Source organism: Erpetoichthys calabaricus, chromosome 17 (assembly GCF_900747795.2).
Source record: "Erpetoichthys calabaricus chromosome 17, fErpCal1.3, whole genome shotgun sequence".
NCBI classification, from domain to species: domain Eukaryota; kingdom Metazoa; phylum Chordata; class Cladistia; order Polypteriformes; family Polypteridae; genus Erpetoichthys; species Erpetoichthys calabaricus.
In genome coordinates this window covers 52,876,462-52,892,982 of record NC_041410.2, presented here as the reverse complement: position 1 = coordinate 52,892,982, position 16,521 = coordinate 52,876,462, and the positions used below count along the sequence as shown (strand labels likewise).

The following is a 16,521-nucleotide window of genomic DNA, read 5'->3' as shown; positions in this document are numbered from 1 at the left end:
TATTCACGTATAAGTCGGGTCTTGAAACCCGAAAAATCGATCATAAAATCAGACCCCGACTTGTACGCCAGTTCAAAAATACGACACTTAGATTTTTTTTTTTTTTACATCTTCTTGCCTTCTCCTATCTCGCACCAGGTTCTCAGACACATCAAATATTGTTGCAGCAGTGCAGTTACCAATTCTTTTGCCACTTCACTGACTTTTAATTTAAAACCAGCTTCATACTTTCTTCCGATCGAGCACTCCATCGTAGATAATGGTGTATGAGGTTGTGAGTCACACAAAACAGTGCAAACGTCACTTCGGTATAGTTCGGGTATTACCCTGTGGTCACGTAGGCACAAGACATAGAAAAAAAAAAAGTCAGTGTGCTCTGTGGTTACTCTCTCAGGCATGTGTTAGCATATCATAATCTCTTGGACCAATAGCCAAGTTTTCCGCATTCGACTTATACAACCGACATTATAAAATATGGGAAATTATAAAGTAAAATCAAGCCCTGAGTTATCCACGGGAGAATTTAAATGTGAGTACAATTTTATCCTGTTGTTTTTTTCTAAGTATTAGTCTGTTAGTCTAATAATAAGGTTTTTCTTTTTCCATATTTCTTAATGAAAATATATTATGAAGAACTAGCTATCATTAATATTTTTGCTTTCAGTTAGGTGCCATGGCATTAAAGCAGGACGACCATCAGCAGTGCTACTTAAGAGCCCAGCAAACCATAAGATGGCTGCTGTAGCATTAGTTACTACTTCTGTTTTTCAGTACCCTTTTGATTGAGACTTTGTAATTGTAAGTGCTTCATTCCCTTTCCTTGGTTTTTCGACCTTGGCTTGTTTAAAGATATAAGACTTTTGGATTTCAGACTTGCTCTATTAATTTAAGGTCTCCCTTTTTTAAATGACACCTATATGATTCATATTCTTGATGCATACAGGTGGCGCAGTGGTAGCACTACTGCCTCGCAGTAAGGAGATCATGGGTTTGTGTCCTGGGTCCTCCCTGTGTGGTAGTGCTTTGAGTAGTGAGAAAAGCGGTATATAAATGTAATAAATTATTATTATTATTATCCTCAAACCTACGTCTAATATCCAGTAGTTTTATGATGATGCATCTGAGGCCCACTACCACACCTTGCTCAAAACCTTATTAGTTATAAGTTATTAGTCTTGTGTGATTCTCCCACCCCAACACACACACACACACCCATATACACCCACAAACAGCACTGTCTGCACACAATATAGTAATTAAGCACTTTATTGCATGAGAAGATTGCAACCATACCACCTACACTTCAGAAGAGGTCATCCACCTGAAGCTAAGCCAGTAGTTGGAAAGTAGACCATCAAGGGAAAGCTAGGATGCATGCTAGAAGAGATGTTGATGGGGCCTGCACTGGGTGCTTATCCTGTGGTCTGTGCGTGGATCCTAATGCCCCAGTGCAGTGACGGGGACTTTGGATGAGACATAAAACTGAGGTCCTGACTCTCCATGATCATTAAAGATCCCTGGGCATCTTTTGAAAAGAGTACAACTTATCGCAATGTTCTGGCCCATAATCATCCTCTGTCTCTAACTGGCTGTCTCTCTCAACACTTCATCACCTAATAGCTAATGTGTGGTGGACATACTGGAACAATAATGGCTGCCTTCGCACAATCCAGGTTGGTTCTACACATTGGTGGTGGTTGAAGTGGCTCCCCAATCTCTATGTAGTAGAAAAGCAGAATATTAAGTAAATGTAATTATCATTATTAAGTACAGTACACTATAATGAAATGTTCACTCAATGTATATGGCATATGACAGCTCACAGAGATAGTTGCATAAAATTCTATGAGGACACCATAATCCCTGTTAAGTAAATCAAAATATATCCTAACAATACACCACAGATTACCGGAGATTTAAAAGAATTTATAAACAGGAGAAACAAGGCATCTTAACATGGACCATTATCTGAAAAGGAAGAAGTGCAAAAGGGGGTGAAACATGAAGTATAGCTAAAGTATAAGGACCAAACTGAGAATGAACTGTGGACTGATAACATGAGTTCTTTGAGGAATGGCGTGAAGATGATGGCTGGCATTCATCCTAAGTGCACTAACAGAGATGAATCTGCAAAAGGTAAACTGAGTATCACATGGTTCAAAAAAACTCAATTCTATTTAAAATTTCAGATACTGGATTTTACTGTACTTCAGGAATTTGATCAGCAAAAAAACAGACTCTGGATTACTGCCAGGAGTCAGCCTTATCAGGAAGGTACTTCATCAAGCTAAAATAAAAAAAAGCTCGGGTCCAGACAGATTAGGTGGGTGCCTGCTTCACTCCTGTACAGATCAACTCTCTCTAGTACTCCACTTCATTTTGGAAATATCTCTGGATTTACAGCAGGTGCCAAGACTATGGAAACAGGCAAATGTTATTTCATTAGCAAAAACTACACACCCAAAAGCATTAAGTGACTTCAGACTTGTGGCCTTAACTTCTCATATCATGAAATCCTTTGAGGTTAATTAAGAGACAACTACTGAACAAATCTCTGGCCAATCTGGATACCCTTACCAATTTGTATACAGAGCAAAGACTGGGATGGAGAAAACCACCACAACACTTCTGAATTTACTGCATAAGCGCATCCTGAAATCTGCTGATGACTCTGTCATTGTGACTCCATACAAGATAAGGAGGACCATCTTGGCCCTTTTGTTGATGAGTTTGTTCAAAGGTGTGATTATCTCTAAGACCAAGAATATGGCTGTAGATTTTAGGTGCACCGTTCCTCCAATGTCTCCACAATAAATATATGAGAGCATGTGGATGTGGTAGGGCACTACAAATATCTGGAGGCAATCACAGATAACAGGTTAAACTTCAATCTCAATATTGAACAATTTTGTGAGAAAAAGTTTTTTTCTTCTTAGGAAACAATTGTTTGCAAGTGGAGAAAACCACGACGACACTTTTTTTGAAAGTTTTCTTTATATGTGTTGGTTGGATAACTTCAGAATTAAGAGTTTAAGCTATCTTAAGAACACTGTAAACATTTGAAAGAAACTTTCCTAAATTTCAATTGATGCCATGAGACTCATATTTAGTTTCCTTAGCGTAAAGAGCAGCAGACTTAAGAACTCTCTTATTTATAGAACAATAAGTATTATGAGTTCTGTTATTTGTAGAGATGCTGCTGAATTCTGAATTGTTATTTTGTGTACTGTTTAAGGTAATTAATCTCCTTTGTGTGTGCACTTATGATAACACTAGCTGTCAGTTTCTGTGTTTTGGCTTATTTTCTTGTATCTGTGTATGAATGCCTTATGTTTTGTACTTTCCTGCTGCAAACAAATGTCCTTCTGGGATAATAAAGTCTACCTAACCTAACAGCAAGTGAAGAACATGCACTCTATGTGAACGGACATTGTAGTACAGGAAGACAGAGTACGCCTTTATTTGTACATGATGCTCAGTCCTGTCTGTGAGCTACAAGACCTTTGAATTAGTACGCTATCATTTACAGCAATGGATGTCAATGCAAAAAGCTCTCTGTGGGCACTGCAAGCAGTCAGCACCTTTCAAAATACACTATGTACCTGGTGACCAGCACATATAAAGAAACCAAATTTTTCATTTTTAATATTGGAATTTGAAGCACTACAGCTTATTGGTTTCTAACACTTAAAACTCACCTGCAATGTAAAATGAAGGAAATGTAAAATAAGAGATGGCACCTCAGAAATCACAGGACAAGACAGAGTAACATCCAAAAATGAACAGAGACTTGAACCATCAGAACATATATTATTATTCTACAAGCATGTGGGGATGTGCAATCTAACAGCCAGACCAACATGGTTCTTTAATCCAAGAATCTACTAGAAAAGGCACATCTGTAGTGTCTTGGAAAAAAACAGCAGGTTGAGCCAGTTGTTCCTGTTTAGTTGGGATTCAAAACCGCATGTTTTGCAGATTTTTGGCTTGTGACTTGAGGCAGTTCTATTAAGAAAAATTGAAATTATTTGCTAAAATTAGAATGGACTGAATGACAATGCAAAGACTGCACAACTGGCTCCAAATGACTCAGCTGTGGACTCTCCCTTCTTTAATAAATGTCAGGCTGAAAGAAAGGAGAACATTATAAAAAACAAATTAAAAAAAATCCCTGGGCTGTGTCTGACTGTTAGGAATTATGTCACCAAGCGTTTCCACCACAGTATGCATGAAGTAGAAAGGATCACACCTTCACAGTAAGCTCAGCGCATTTCCACGAAACACAGCTGCCGAGTCTAAAAATGCACGCGCGTATGGAGTTTCTGGAAGCGATCCAGCTGTGCAACTCACTTGGGACACCTGTTTCTTGTTTGAGTGAAGTATACAGAATTAAACGCTTTGCCCTATTTTGGGCATAAACTGCAGCAGTTTTTCTCTTATTTTGGTTTGACATGAAACTCTTTCTAACTACAGCATAAAAGGAAAAAAGTCAAATTGAAAGAGAAAGATAATTAAAAAAAATATAAAGCATGAAAGCTTACAAGAATTATTTAAAAATTAACCTAGACTTATTGGAATAATTATAAAACATTGTCTGCACACTCATAGGGTTAATCAACACTTGGATAAAACAGGATGGTCTTGGGGAAACAGAAATAAGCTAAACATTTCCAAGTCATTTCTTCATTTTATATATAAACTGGTGGCTTCCTGCCCATGAAGTGCATAGATCAAACTGCACTGCCTGTCTCAAATATTTTAATTGCTAAGCATATATATTTACATCACTGCTTGGCACTCAGATTCTCTCTCTAGCATAAAATAGATTACACAAAAGGTCCCAGCTTCTATATAATGGGGTCCACTCTACCTTTTATGCACCCACTTGTGATAAATTTCTCTCCAAACACCGTTACCACACATGTTGCACGGCCATGAGCCCACCTCCTTCATGCCTCTTGCCCCTTGCCTTCCAAACATCACCAAGGTCTTTCCTCCATTTACCTTGAAGCATTTCGCTAACAAACTGGTTTTCCATTTCAGTCCATTATCTGAACATGCTTTTTCAATTTCCGGGTAACTGCCAGCTAATGCCTATTTTAGCAGGAATCAATCTTGGACAGAATGTCTGGTAATCACAGGTAGTACACACCATTCAAGTATAATTTATAGATGACAATAAAACTAATATTATAGATCTTTGGGATGTGGTGGGGGAGGGGGGCACATTGGCTAACCAGCAACTGAAGCCAGGTCCATTAAAAGGCAGACATGTGAAACAAAGTGCTACCACGTCACCTTCTAAATGGTTTATAACCGGTAGTTGCTTTTTTAATAACTTATAATAGCATTTTAAATCATGCATATCATAACATTAATGATAATAATTATTCTTTAAATGTATATAGCAGTTTTCTCGCTACTCAAAGCACATTTAGTGACTTGGGAACCACTTCAACCACCACCAATGTGTAGCACCCATTTCAATGATACAACAGCAGCCATTTTACGCCAGCTCATTCCTCACACATTAGCTATTAGGCAGTGAAGGGGTGAGAGGGATAGCCAATGACTAGGTCATGGAGGGACATTCAGCCAGGCCATCGGGATACACCCTGTACTTCATGAAGGATGCCCAGGGATCATTAATGACTGGGAGAGTCAGGACCTCGTTTTTACATCTCATCTGAAGGATGGTGCCATGTTTACAGCATAGTGTCCCCATCGCTGCACTGGGGCATTGGGATCCACATTCAGAACACAGGGTAAGCGCCCATTGCTGGCCTCACCAACACCTCTTCTAGCAGCAACCAAAGCTTTTCCTAGATGGTCTCCCATCCAAGTACTGGCCAGGCCCAAACTTGCTTAGCTTCAGATGGATGACCTCTTCTGAAATGCATGCAGGTTTCACGTCAATACAACTCATCTATACCATTACTCCTGGGCCACTGGGTATCCTGACCTTCAATCAAATGTAATATCCTTGGATAGTTCAAATTTAAAAAGCAGCAAATCAATTTTTACCTTTCAATAATTTTATCGTGATACTAATCAACCTTGTTTCTTGGGTAGCTAAGAATCCTGAGGGTTTATCTTTTTGGGCAATCAATCTGCATATAACCTTGACAGCCGCCAAATTTGAAATCTTCAATGAAGTTACTTACAATCATCATCGGTATGAAGTTTTGCTTTAAGCTTCTCCATTTTTCTTTCATCTCTTAGAAGTGTTCGATCCTTTTTGAGTGTTCCCATTCCATCCTCTTTTTTTTCTTCTGCACTCTCTTGGATCAATGAGTATTCTTCATAATTTGTAATACCTAAAAGAAATTTAACACACTTAGGCTAAAAGCAATACAATTTACAATATTTGTACAGGGTTTTATCTGGAATGAAAGACTAATTGCAAAAAGTCTTGATAAATGAACCAAAAGCATTAACTTATTAGGCAGATACAAAATGAAAGAGGTCTTGGTGACAAAGGGAACACACTTTAAACAGTAAAGGTGCTGTACATAAAATACCTCTTGGAAGTTTTCACATTTTATTGGTATACAACAATTAGTGTGTTTACATACACACACCAAATCAGGTTAAGGTGAATAACCCAATTAAGACAGAAACTTGGTTTCTTAAAAATCTGCGTTTACATGGGCTAGTAACCTTCTGGAGTTCTCCTTTGTCAAAATGATCTGTCGTTTAATCTGTGCAAAACAAGAGTAAAATTTCATCATCAGCTACTATGAATCTAAAAATAAACATGATGTCCATAATAATTTTCTTATGTTTTATGAATACATTATGTCAAATTGTCTCTTTATTTATTGGTTTCTGTTACTGGATTGCACAAAGTGCACACTTTTCTGCTTGGCAGTGTGCTTGAGCCATGCAAAGGACAAACCCGGGCCATGTGCTTCTTGCCTTACACCCAGTGCTGCTGAAATAATCACAACACAGATATACGTTAGGTTGCTCACTACTTTAAAAATAACTGCACTAAGTAATGCACACTGCTTTTAACGTGTTACCCTGCTACTCTCAAGATTGTGTGACTGAGTTTAGCACTGTACATTCAACTCGTCAACATAAATTTAGCAATTTCTGAAATAGTGAGACAGACTATTTCAGGCAGGAGAAGGAATAATGCAATCACCTGAACACTTGCCTCTGGAAATTTATTTTGTGTAAGCTTCTACCCGCGGCTGCTGAAAGCATTTGACAAGCAAATAAATACATGCACAGGCTGAGAGAGTGCAACTGACATGCGTAGACTACAAAATCCTTAATAGTAACTGACGGACTGGTCACCATATTTCAACATGGCAGATATGGAGAAGTTGCTTTTTACGGTGCTGGTTGTATTGCTTATCTGTAGGTATGTACATGGAATTTGAAAGTTTGAACGCTGCATGTACAAAGAGCAAATAATTTACCACTCGCTATAGTTTTGTGATAAATCCCATATCTGGCGGGAGACCCACCCCTTTAAAGTACACCTGTTTTTTCTTTTTTTCCGCCGACGTGTGCATGTCCAGCGTAGGTGAATAGCTACACCATATCTGTTTTTAGTCATTCTAGTGTGAACAATGTGAAAACGCTAGTGTGAACAAAGATTGTTTTCATTTAAAAATGCCATTCTTAAATGAAAATATTGTAGTGTGGACACAGCCTTAGCCTCTGACGTACTATAATCTGAAAGTTAGTGTCGCGCTTGGTAGGCTGGGTGCAGAGCTGTGGGACAAACCTATGAAGTTCATCCTACTGAATCAAGAGACAGCACTTAAGAGCAACGGAGGCAAACCTTGGGAGATCATGTGGCTCTTTGGTGGCTACTCTCAAAGCTCCTGGTCACCCTTCATTAATCACATAAAGGCCTCACTTGCCACATACTTTAGCTGATTGCTAATGGGGTCCTCGCTCATGATCTAAATATTATTAAGATATGGTAAAATAGAGTAAAGGTTTGAAAAGAATAATTCAACAATACTAATAAGTTGACCTTTAAAGGGTAAGGTGTTGTCTACACATTTACATTCAAATTAGCGAGTATAAATTCACTCTTATGCAATTAGTTAAATTGTTACAAATGTCATTTGAGAAATACCACTAGAATACCATTAAGCAAGAAAATTGATTTTTTATTTATTTTTAATACAGGGGATTTGCCCAATTATTGATTATTCATATGAGTTTATTCATTTTGCACTTGGATGTTAACTTGATGAAGTATGCGGAACTATGTTATTTTAAATTTGTAAAGTAAACTTTAATAAACAAAGGCATAATTAGACAGATAGTTGTTGCTTTTATTCAACCAGTAATACTAAAATTGTGCTAGTGTATGAATGTCTTACACCGATCCCTCTCCTACTTGGACAGAGGCAGTGGTGCAGTAAGAATTATGTTTCTAGACTTCTCTAGCACCTTCAACACCATCCAACCTCTGCTCCTTAGGGACATGCTGACAGAGATGGGAATAGATTCATGCCTGGTGGCATGGATCGTGGACCATCTTACAGACAGACCTCAATATGTGCGTCTCTGGAACTGCAGGTCTGACATTATGGTCATCAGCACAGGAGCACTGCAGGGGACTGTGCTTTCTCCAGTACTGTTCAGCCTATATACATCGGACTTCCAATACAACTCGGAGTCCTGCCACGTGCAAAAGTTCGCTGACGACACTGCTATTGTGGGCTGTATCAGGAGTGGGCAGGAGGAGGAGTATAGGAACCTAATCAAGGACTTTGTTAAATGGTGCGACTCAAACCACCTACACCTGAACACCAGCAAAACCAAGGAGCTGGTGGTGGATTTTAGGAGGCCCAGACCCCTCATGGACCCAGTGATCATCAGAGGTGACTGTGTGCAGAGGGTACAGACCTATAAATACTTGGGAGTGCAGCTGGATGATAAATTGGACTGGACTGCCAATACTGATGCTCTGTGCAAGACAGGACAGAGCCAACTATACTTCCTTAGAAGGCTGGTGTCCTTCAACATCTGCAATAAGATGCTGCAGATGTTCTATCAGACTGTTGTGGCAAGCGGCCTCTTCTACGCGGTGGTGTGCTGGGGAGGCAGCATTAAGAAGAAAGACGCCTCACTCCTGGACAAACTGGTGAGGAAGGCAGGCTCTATTGTAGGCACGGAGCTGGACAGTTTGACATCCGTGGCAGAGCGACGGGCGCTGAGCAGGCTCCTATCAATTATGGAGAATCCACTGCATCCACTAAACAGTATCATCTCCAGACAGAGGAGCAGTTTCAGCGACTGACTGCTGTCACTGTCCTGCTCCACTGACAGACTGAGGAGATCGTTCCTCCCCCACACTATGCGACTCTTCAATTCCACCCGGGGGTGTGGGGGGGTGAACGTTAACCTTATTCAAAGTTATTGTCTGTTATACCTGCATTTTTATCACTCTTTAATTTAATATTGTTTTTTTATCAGTATGCTGTTGCTGGGGTATGTGAATTTCCCCTTGGGATTAATAAATCTATCTATCTATCTACAAACCACTGTGGAAAAAAACTTGAGCTTTATTGTTTAAGAAAACAGTGCAATTCATTATGTTATACAAAAAAAAGTTAATGGAGGAAATGTATACGAGAATGTAAGATGATGCAACCCACAGTGCTCAGTGTATGATGTACAGTTTCTAACTTTAAATACTGCAGCTAATACTAGACGATTTATTACTGCTACTAATGTCATGCCACTTACACCAACAATTTCAAAAAGTATTATTTTGAATCTCTCCTTGTAGCCAAGGGCAATTAAAAAAAAGAAAAGTGCCAAATTATTTATTTAAAAATATCACAGGGTATGGTATCTTTTTCACATATTTAATTTAGACTAATTCATAATCAACACCAAAAGCACTTAAATTATTTAATTTACCAATTCTACTGCATATAGTGACAAGCAATTCCCCAACTGTTTTTGAATCATCCACCATGATCGTTTTGACTGTGCCATCCAGCATTCTGATCTTTTGGGGTCTCTGTTTTTTCTTGTATTCCAGAATGTCCTATAAAAACAGAAAATGTAAAGTCATACAATGCTGTTTTTTTTCATGGAGTTAAAAAACAGATATACATTTTACTTTCATCATATAATTTACATCTATAAAGGGACATCCAAAATATACATGGTAGACATAGTTAGTCATTTTTTAAAATGTATGTAGTTCATTCAGCGTACTGTATTTAATGCATACTACACACCATTATCAAATGATTCCTGATCAATTCCTCATAATCGGGACAATAGTTACACATGTGACAATACATAAAATGCGTTCATGGCATACAATTTGCCACTGGACACTGGTAGAACGCCCAGTGTGAAGATGGGTGGGTCACCTGTACCAAGGGTGTGACAGACTTTCAACTCAAGGACTGTGCATCACTAGGGCTTTGTTTGCTCCCACACTTGAGCTAGACTGGAGTTATTATTTCCCTTTTGTTGTTTGTGTAATGTGTTAATATAGTGGTTGATGAGCCGTATTTTATTACATAACCCGGGTGAATTCAGCCTGAATCAACTGCTTGAAAACACTTTTGGGCCCACCTTCTGCAAGATAAAAGTTAGAGGAGACATGCATGAGTAGGAAAGACTTGAGAACTGGACCCCATCAATGCAAACTGACTTTTCAAAGGAAGAATGTTACTTAATTGGAGAGGAAAGAGCCAGAGGCAGTGCAAAAATTGGAAAAGTATGAGATAGATACAGTATGCATACAGTATGTTTAGTCTCCCATTACAGGATCATAACACCAGACTATGAAATCAGAAGTGGTCTTCTCTTCTGCTCTGGTGTTTAAGTCATGTAGTGCACGGGTGTCAATCTCAGCTCCATTGAGGGCTAAAATAAAGAAAAATGTATATACCTAACATGGGGCAAAATATATTAATGAACGACTACCATGTTTTCTTTACAAACTCTACACAGGTACCCCTTAGCTTGTCACAATTGTATACACTGTCTCACCCTTTTCTTGAAATGGCCTTCCCTCTTTATGCACTTTTCTTTTTTGGACATTGCAGCAGGTTAGTAAAGCCAAAATGAAGTACCATATTTCTCAAGGTCACTGCATGAGGTAGAGATAGTCGAGTGAGTTGGGGTGGAGGTCCTTTGATAGGCAATCTCTTTTAGTTTTCAGTTGGCAACATGCCTTGGTCCTGTGCACACCATGCTTTCACTGTTGAAGCGTTCTTCAAAAACAACGAATCCATCATCACTACGCAACACACCTTCCGAACGCACTTCAGCATTTCTCCTAATGGTGGCGTCCCAAATCGGAAAACAATTCTTTAGTGGGTGGCTAAATTTAAACAGATGGGTACAACATTGAACACAAAATCTCCAGGCTGTCCTCGAACTGTACGAACGCCTGAAAACATCCAAGCTGAAAGGGCATCAATTTTGCAGTCTCCTAGATGTTCAACGCGCAAGCCTGCTTCTGCCTTATGTATTTCCAACACGTCTTTGAGGAGGATTCTGCATGAGTACCTCAATTTCCATGAGTACCTTAATTTCCATCCATACAAAATGATGGTAGTGCAGGAACTCACTGAGAGAGACTGGGAGGGCCGTAGAGAGTTGTGCAAACCGTTCATCAAGATGCCATCGTCATGTGCAGCAATGAGACACATTTCCATTTGAAAGGTTGTGTACATAAGCAAAACTTTTGCTACTGGGCTGAAACCAACCCTACTGAACTTCAGAAACCCCTGCACAGTTAGTGTGTTACAGTTTGGTGCGCCGTTGCAGAATTTGGCATTGTTGGCCCTTACTTTTTTGAGGAGTGGGGAGCAATGGTCACCGTCACTTCAGAACATTACATTGAAATGCTAGAGAACTTTTTGTGGCCCCAACTGGAAGAAATGGATGTGGTGGATACCAGGTTTCAACAGGATGGAGCAACAGCTTAAAAGGTGTGTTTTGCAGGAGATGTTCTTGAGGAAACTGATCTCCCTGCGCGCCGATGTCAGTTGGCCTTCACGTTTGCCTGATCTCGCTCTGTGCAATTTCTTCTTGTGGGGCTCTCTCAAGTCAAAGGTATACAAAGGTATACACACATCAAGGACGCTGTTTGCCACAAAATGGCTGAACGAATCATGCGAGCATTCAGAAATCACCTTGAAGGTTGTATCGCTAATGATGTTAACCACCTTGAAGATATTTTTTAAACACAATCAAAGAAATCCATCCATCCATTTTCCAACCCGCTGAATCCGAACACAGGGTCACGGGGGTCTGCTGGAGCCAATCCCAGCCAACACAGGGCACAAGGCAGGAACCAATCCCGGGCAGGGTGCCAACCCACCGCAGGACACACACAAACACACTCACACACCAAGCATACACTAGGGCCAATTTAGAATCGCCAGTCCACCTAACCAGCATGTCTTTGGACTGTGGGAGGAAACCGGAGTGCCCGGAGGAAACCCATGCAGACACGGGGAGAACATGCAAACTCCACGCAGGGAGGGCCCGGGAAGTGAACCCGGGTCCCCAGGTCTCCCAACTGCGAGGCAGCAGCGCTACCCACTGCGCCACCGTGCCGCCCACCAATCAAAGAAATCTACTTTGTATACACTTTCTTGTAAAAATTTATTTTATCTTGTAGCGTTTTTGTACAATAAACATTTGAAATGTGGTACTTCTTTTTGGCTCATCCTGTACATGAATTGCACTTTTAACAGGTGTCATGATAGGATGGCACTTCATGATGGATCACACAGACTGCATTTGGAGGTGGTCAGAAAAGGACAGTGATCACATTTAACACGAATGGGAATACAAATGTTTTTTTTTTTTTTTTTTATCCTCATACAACAATCAAATCAGCGGAAAAGACAAATGAATCACGCAGGGCAGGGGCAGCAGTCAGGTAAGCCTTGAACGGGTGGCCATCCCTGACATCTGTTTAGTTTAAGTGAGAGGAATGGCAGCAGCAATGTTAGCATGAAGTGCAGCTGCCATCTCTTTGGCATTTTTTATGGTAGGCTGCCATGTTACCCTCTTTTCACTTCTTCATGTTAAGTTAGTTACCATTCTAAGTGTAAGTTAATAACTGAGGTGCACAGATAAATGCGAACAGACATTGGAAATGCACTTGAAGATCAGATGTAAATATAATTCTGATAAATATATACAAATACAATCAATGTACAATATGAAACATTTATTAAAGAGGGCCTTTGAAAAAACTAACAGTTATCGTGGGTTGTATGTAAAATATTTTTAATACTGATGAAAAGGGCCATTTTAAAAAATTCCAAGGTATGATCCGGCCTATGGGCCTCGACTTTGACACCCTTGCTAGTGCGTATAAGAAAACAAAGAAGGTACATGCAGAGATTTTTCTTGTCTCACTTCAATGTGACTGCATGTGGCAGGAAGAAAACACTAAATACCTCTTGGTTGATATGCAACTATTTACAGTATTTGAACTTTTTACAGAAGACGTGTGAAATGCTCAAAAGATACCACCAATTGACTTCAATGCTCACATGAAGAGCACATACACTGCCTGGCCAAAAAAAAAGTCGCCACCTGGATTTAACTAAGCAAATAGGTACGAGCCTTCTATTGGATAATTACTGCATGGGCGATTATCTTTCAGCTGGCAACAAGTTATTTAACCCCAACTGGTGCAATGAGTTGCTTCTCATTTCTTAAACAACCATGTCGAAAGACACATCTCGTGGTCGTGGAAAAGATGTTAGTCTGTTTGAGAAGGGTCAAATCATTGGCATGCATCAAGCAGAGAAAACATTTAAGGAGATTGCAGAAACTACTAAAATTGGGTTAAGAACTGTCCAACGCATTATTAAAAACTGGAAGGATAGTGGGGACCCATTGTCTTCGAGGAAAAAATGTGGCCAGAAAAAAATCCTGAATGATCGTGATCGGCGATCACTTAAACATTTGGTGAAATCAAATTGAAGAAAAACAACAATAGAACTCAGGTCTATGTTTAATAGTGAAAGTAAGAGCATTTCCACACGCACAATGCGAAAGGAACTCAAGGGATTGGGACTGAACAGCTATGTAGCCGTAAGAAAACCACTAATCAGTGAGGCAAACAAGAAAAAAAAAGGCTTCAATTTGCTAGGGAGCATAAAGATTGGACTCTGGAGCAATGGAAGAAGGTCATGTGGTCTGATGAGTCCAGATTTACCCTGTTCCAGAGTGATGGGCGCATCAGGGTAAGAAGAGAGGCAGATGAAGTGATGCACCCATCATGCCTAGTGCACCATCATCAATGCAAGATCTTGGTGAAAAATTAATGCAACACTGGATGGAACTAAATCTTGTGACATTGCAGAAGCTTATCAAAAAAATGGCACAGCGAATGCGTGCCGTAATCAAAGCTAAAGGCGGTCCAACAAAATATTAGAGTGTGTGACCTTTTTTTTTTGGTGGCGACTTTTTTTTTGGCCAAGCAGTGTATTTGGCATGAACAATCTCCATGATCTCAAAGGTCTGGTGAAGCATGGTCATTGGACTTCTCTGCTACTCTCAGGTTACATTTACATTTAGGCTACTTATTTGGCTGACTTCATCTAAGGTGACGTAAAAATACAATTGGCTACATTTCTTTTAGTTTTACCAGTTGGAGCACAGGCAGGTCAGGTGACTTCCTCATGGTCACAGTGTCATAAGCAGGATTTGAACTCACAACCTCAGAGTTTGAAGTCCAAAGCCTTAACCACTACACCACACTTCCTTCCACAGTAACCATAACTGAAACCGTATGTGAACATACTAAGTATCATATGTGTATCAAAGCAGCTTGAGCCAAAGTTTGGTGGTCAACATAATAATGAGACATCAGACAGAAAGCTGTATTCTGTGATGACTTAGCTCTCCCTCTTTCTTTATCCATTAAAGTAACTTCTAATTAATGGTGATTTGGTTTGACAAGTGGGCATAGGCCAAACAGATCCACATGTGCACCGAGACAGTGCCGGAAATGCCAAGCAGATAGCTCTATGTGGAAAGAATTTCACTTCCATCTCTTAGCAGAGCCTCTCCTCCATCACCCCAATAGGCTCTTAAGAGTTGACAGCAAAGTACGGGTTCCATCTGTTACAGGGAGCCAGTAAAGGGCATGTCAAACCAATGAATAAGCCCAAGGTGGTTTCTTGGATTTACCAGTTTACACTAGCTGGCTACAAAGGCTGTAGCTGTGACCATCTTTGAGGAGAAAGCCATGGGTAAGCAGAAGTAACAGTATGATGAAGCCATGAAAAATAAATGCAACAAAGCCTAGATAGAGCATGTCCTACCAAAATATCTACAGACTTGGGTTAGGTTATCCATAGCAGCGGTCTATACACATAAACTTTCATTTTTTTGAAAGGTGGAAAGCGTAGTCTGAAAACATGTTTAACCCAAACAAAATGCACTTGATATAGGAGGCAGTGGTAAAACCTTTTGAAGGTTCGGTCCATTATATAACTGATATCTCTATGGAAGGTGGAAAACTCCATGGTAATAAGGCAGAAATCTGAGCAAAGATAATAAAAGCGTTGGACATGAATGAGAGGTTTGGGCTAGCCTGATTCTTTAACATCATATCCAAGGCAAAGACTGTGTTCACCCTGCGATGCCCTGCCCAGGGTTTGTTCCTGTCTTGTGCCCGATGTTTGCTGGGATAGAGTCCAGCAGAGCCCCGCATCCCTATTCAGGACTAAGCGGGTTAGAAAATGACTGGCTGACTACCTTCAAAATGGAAGATCAGAAGGTATGCCCATGTTTAATGGGATAACAGTCTTCACTATCCAAGATAAAGCTAATAATGGCACCTTATAACAAAAACATTGAGCTATAAAGACAAAGGCATAGGAATGTGGATATAAATCTTAAGAACAGATTTATCATGTACAGATATCTAAGAAATATGGAAACTATCGTATCTTTTGTTTTCAGGTAGGCTTGATGCGTACTGAAGTGTTTTTTCGTTTTATGTTAGAAACCCATGCAAAACCAGTGGCACTGGGCAAGCATTACTGCTGCTAGTGAGGTTAGTTACAACTCCATTCATTGGAGATAGAGGGTATGATGAAGAAGTAGTCAATCATGGGTATGGAGAGGAGTCTATCAGTAATGCCAGAGTACACTATTGAGTCAGAGATGTGTTGTGGAGCTAACTCAATGAAACACTGAGGAAGGAAGGTGCCCAAGGAAGGTAATCCCTGAGAAACACTCATGGTGGCACTCTGTGGAATACCATGGTGACAGTAATAGAGCATTTGGAGAATCTTGGGGAAAAAAAAGAAAAAGGAAAATGGACTAATCTATACTAATAAAAGGCAAAGCCCTCACTGACTGACTGACTCAGCACTAATTCTCCAACTTCCCGTGTAGGTGGAAGGCTGAAATTTGGCAGGCTCATTCCTTACAGCTTACTTACAAAAGTTAGGCAGGTTTCATTTCGAAATTCTACGCGTAATGGTCATAACTTGAACCTCTTTTTTGTCCATATACTGTAATGGAGGAGGCGGA

At 40.0% G+C, this 16,521-nt stretch overlaps 1 protein-coding gene across 1 annotated transcript in view; it reads right to left on the bottom strand.

Annotated features, from left to right (window-relative positions):
- Positions 1-16,521, bottom strand: part of tln2b (talin 2b) — a 316,938-nt gene that overhangs the window by 288,047 nt on the left and 12,370 nt on the right. Inside the window, exons 3-4 of the mRNA XM_028823593.2 lie at positions 9,901-10,030; positions 6,165-6,317 (exon numbers count right to left, since the gene is read on the bottom strand). Of these exons, the coding sequence (XP_028679426.2) occupies positions 6,165-6,317; positions 9,901-10,030 (283 nt within the window). The remainder of the gene's footprint in view (positions 1-6,164; positions 6,318-9,900; positions 10,031-16,521) is intronic.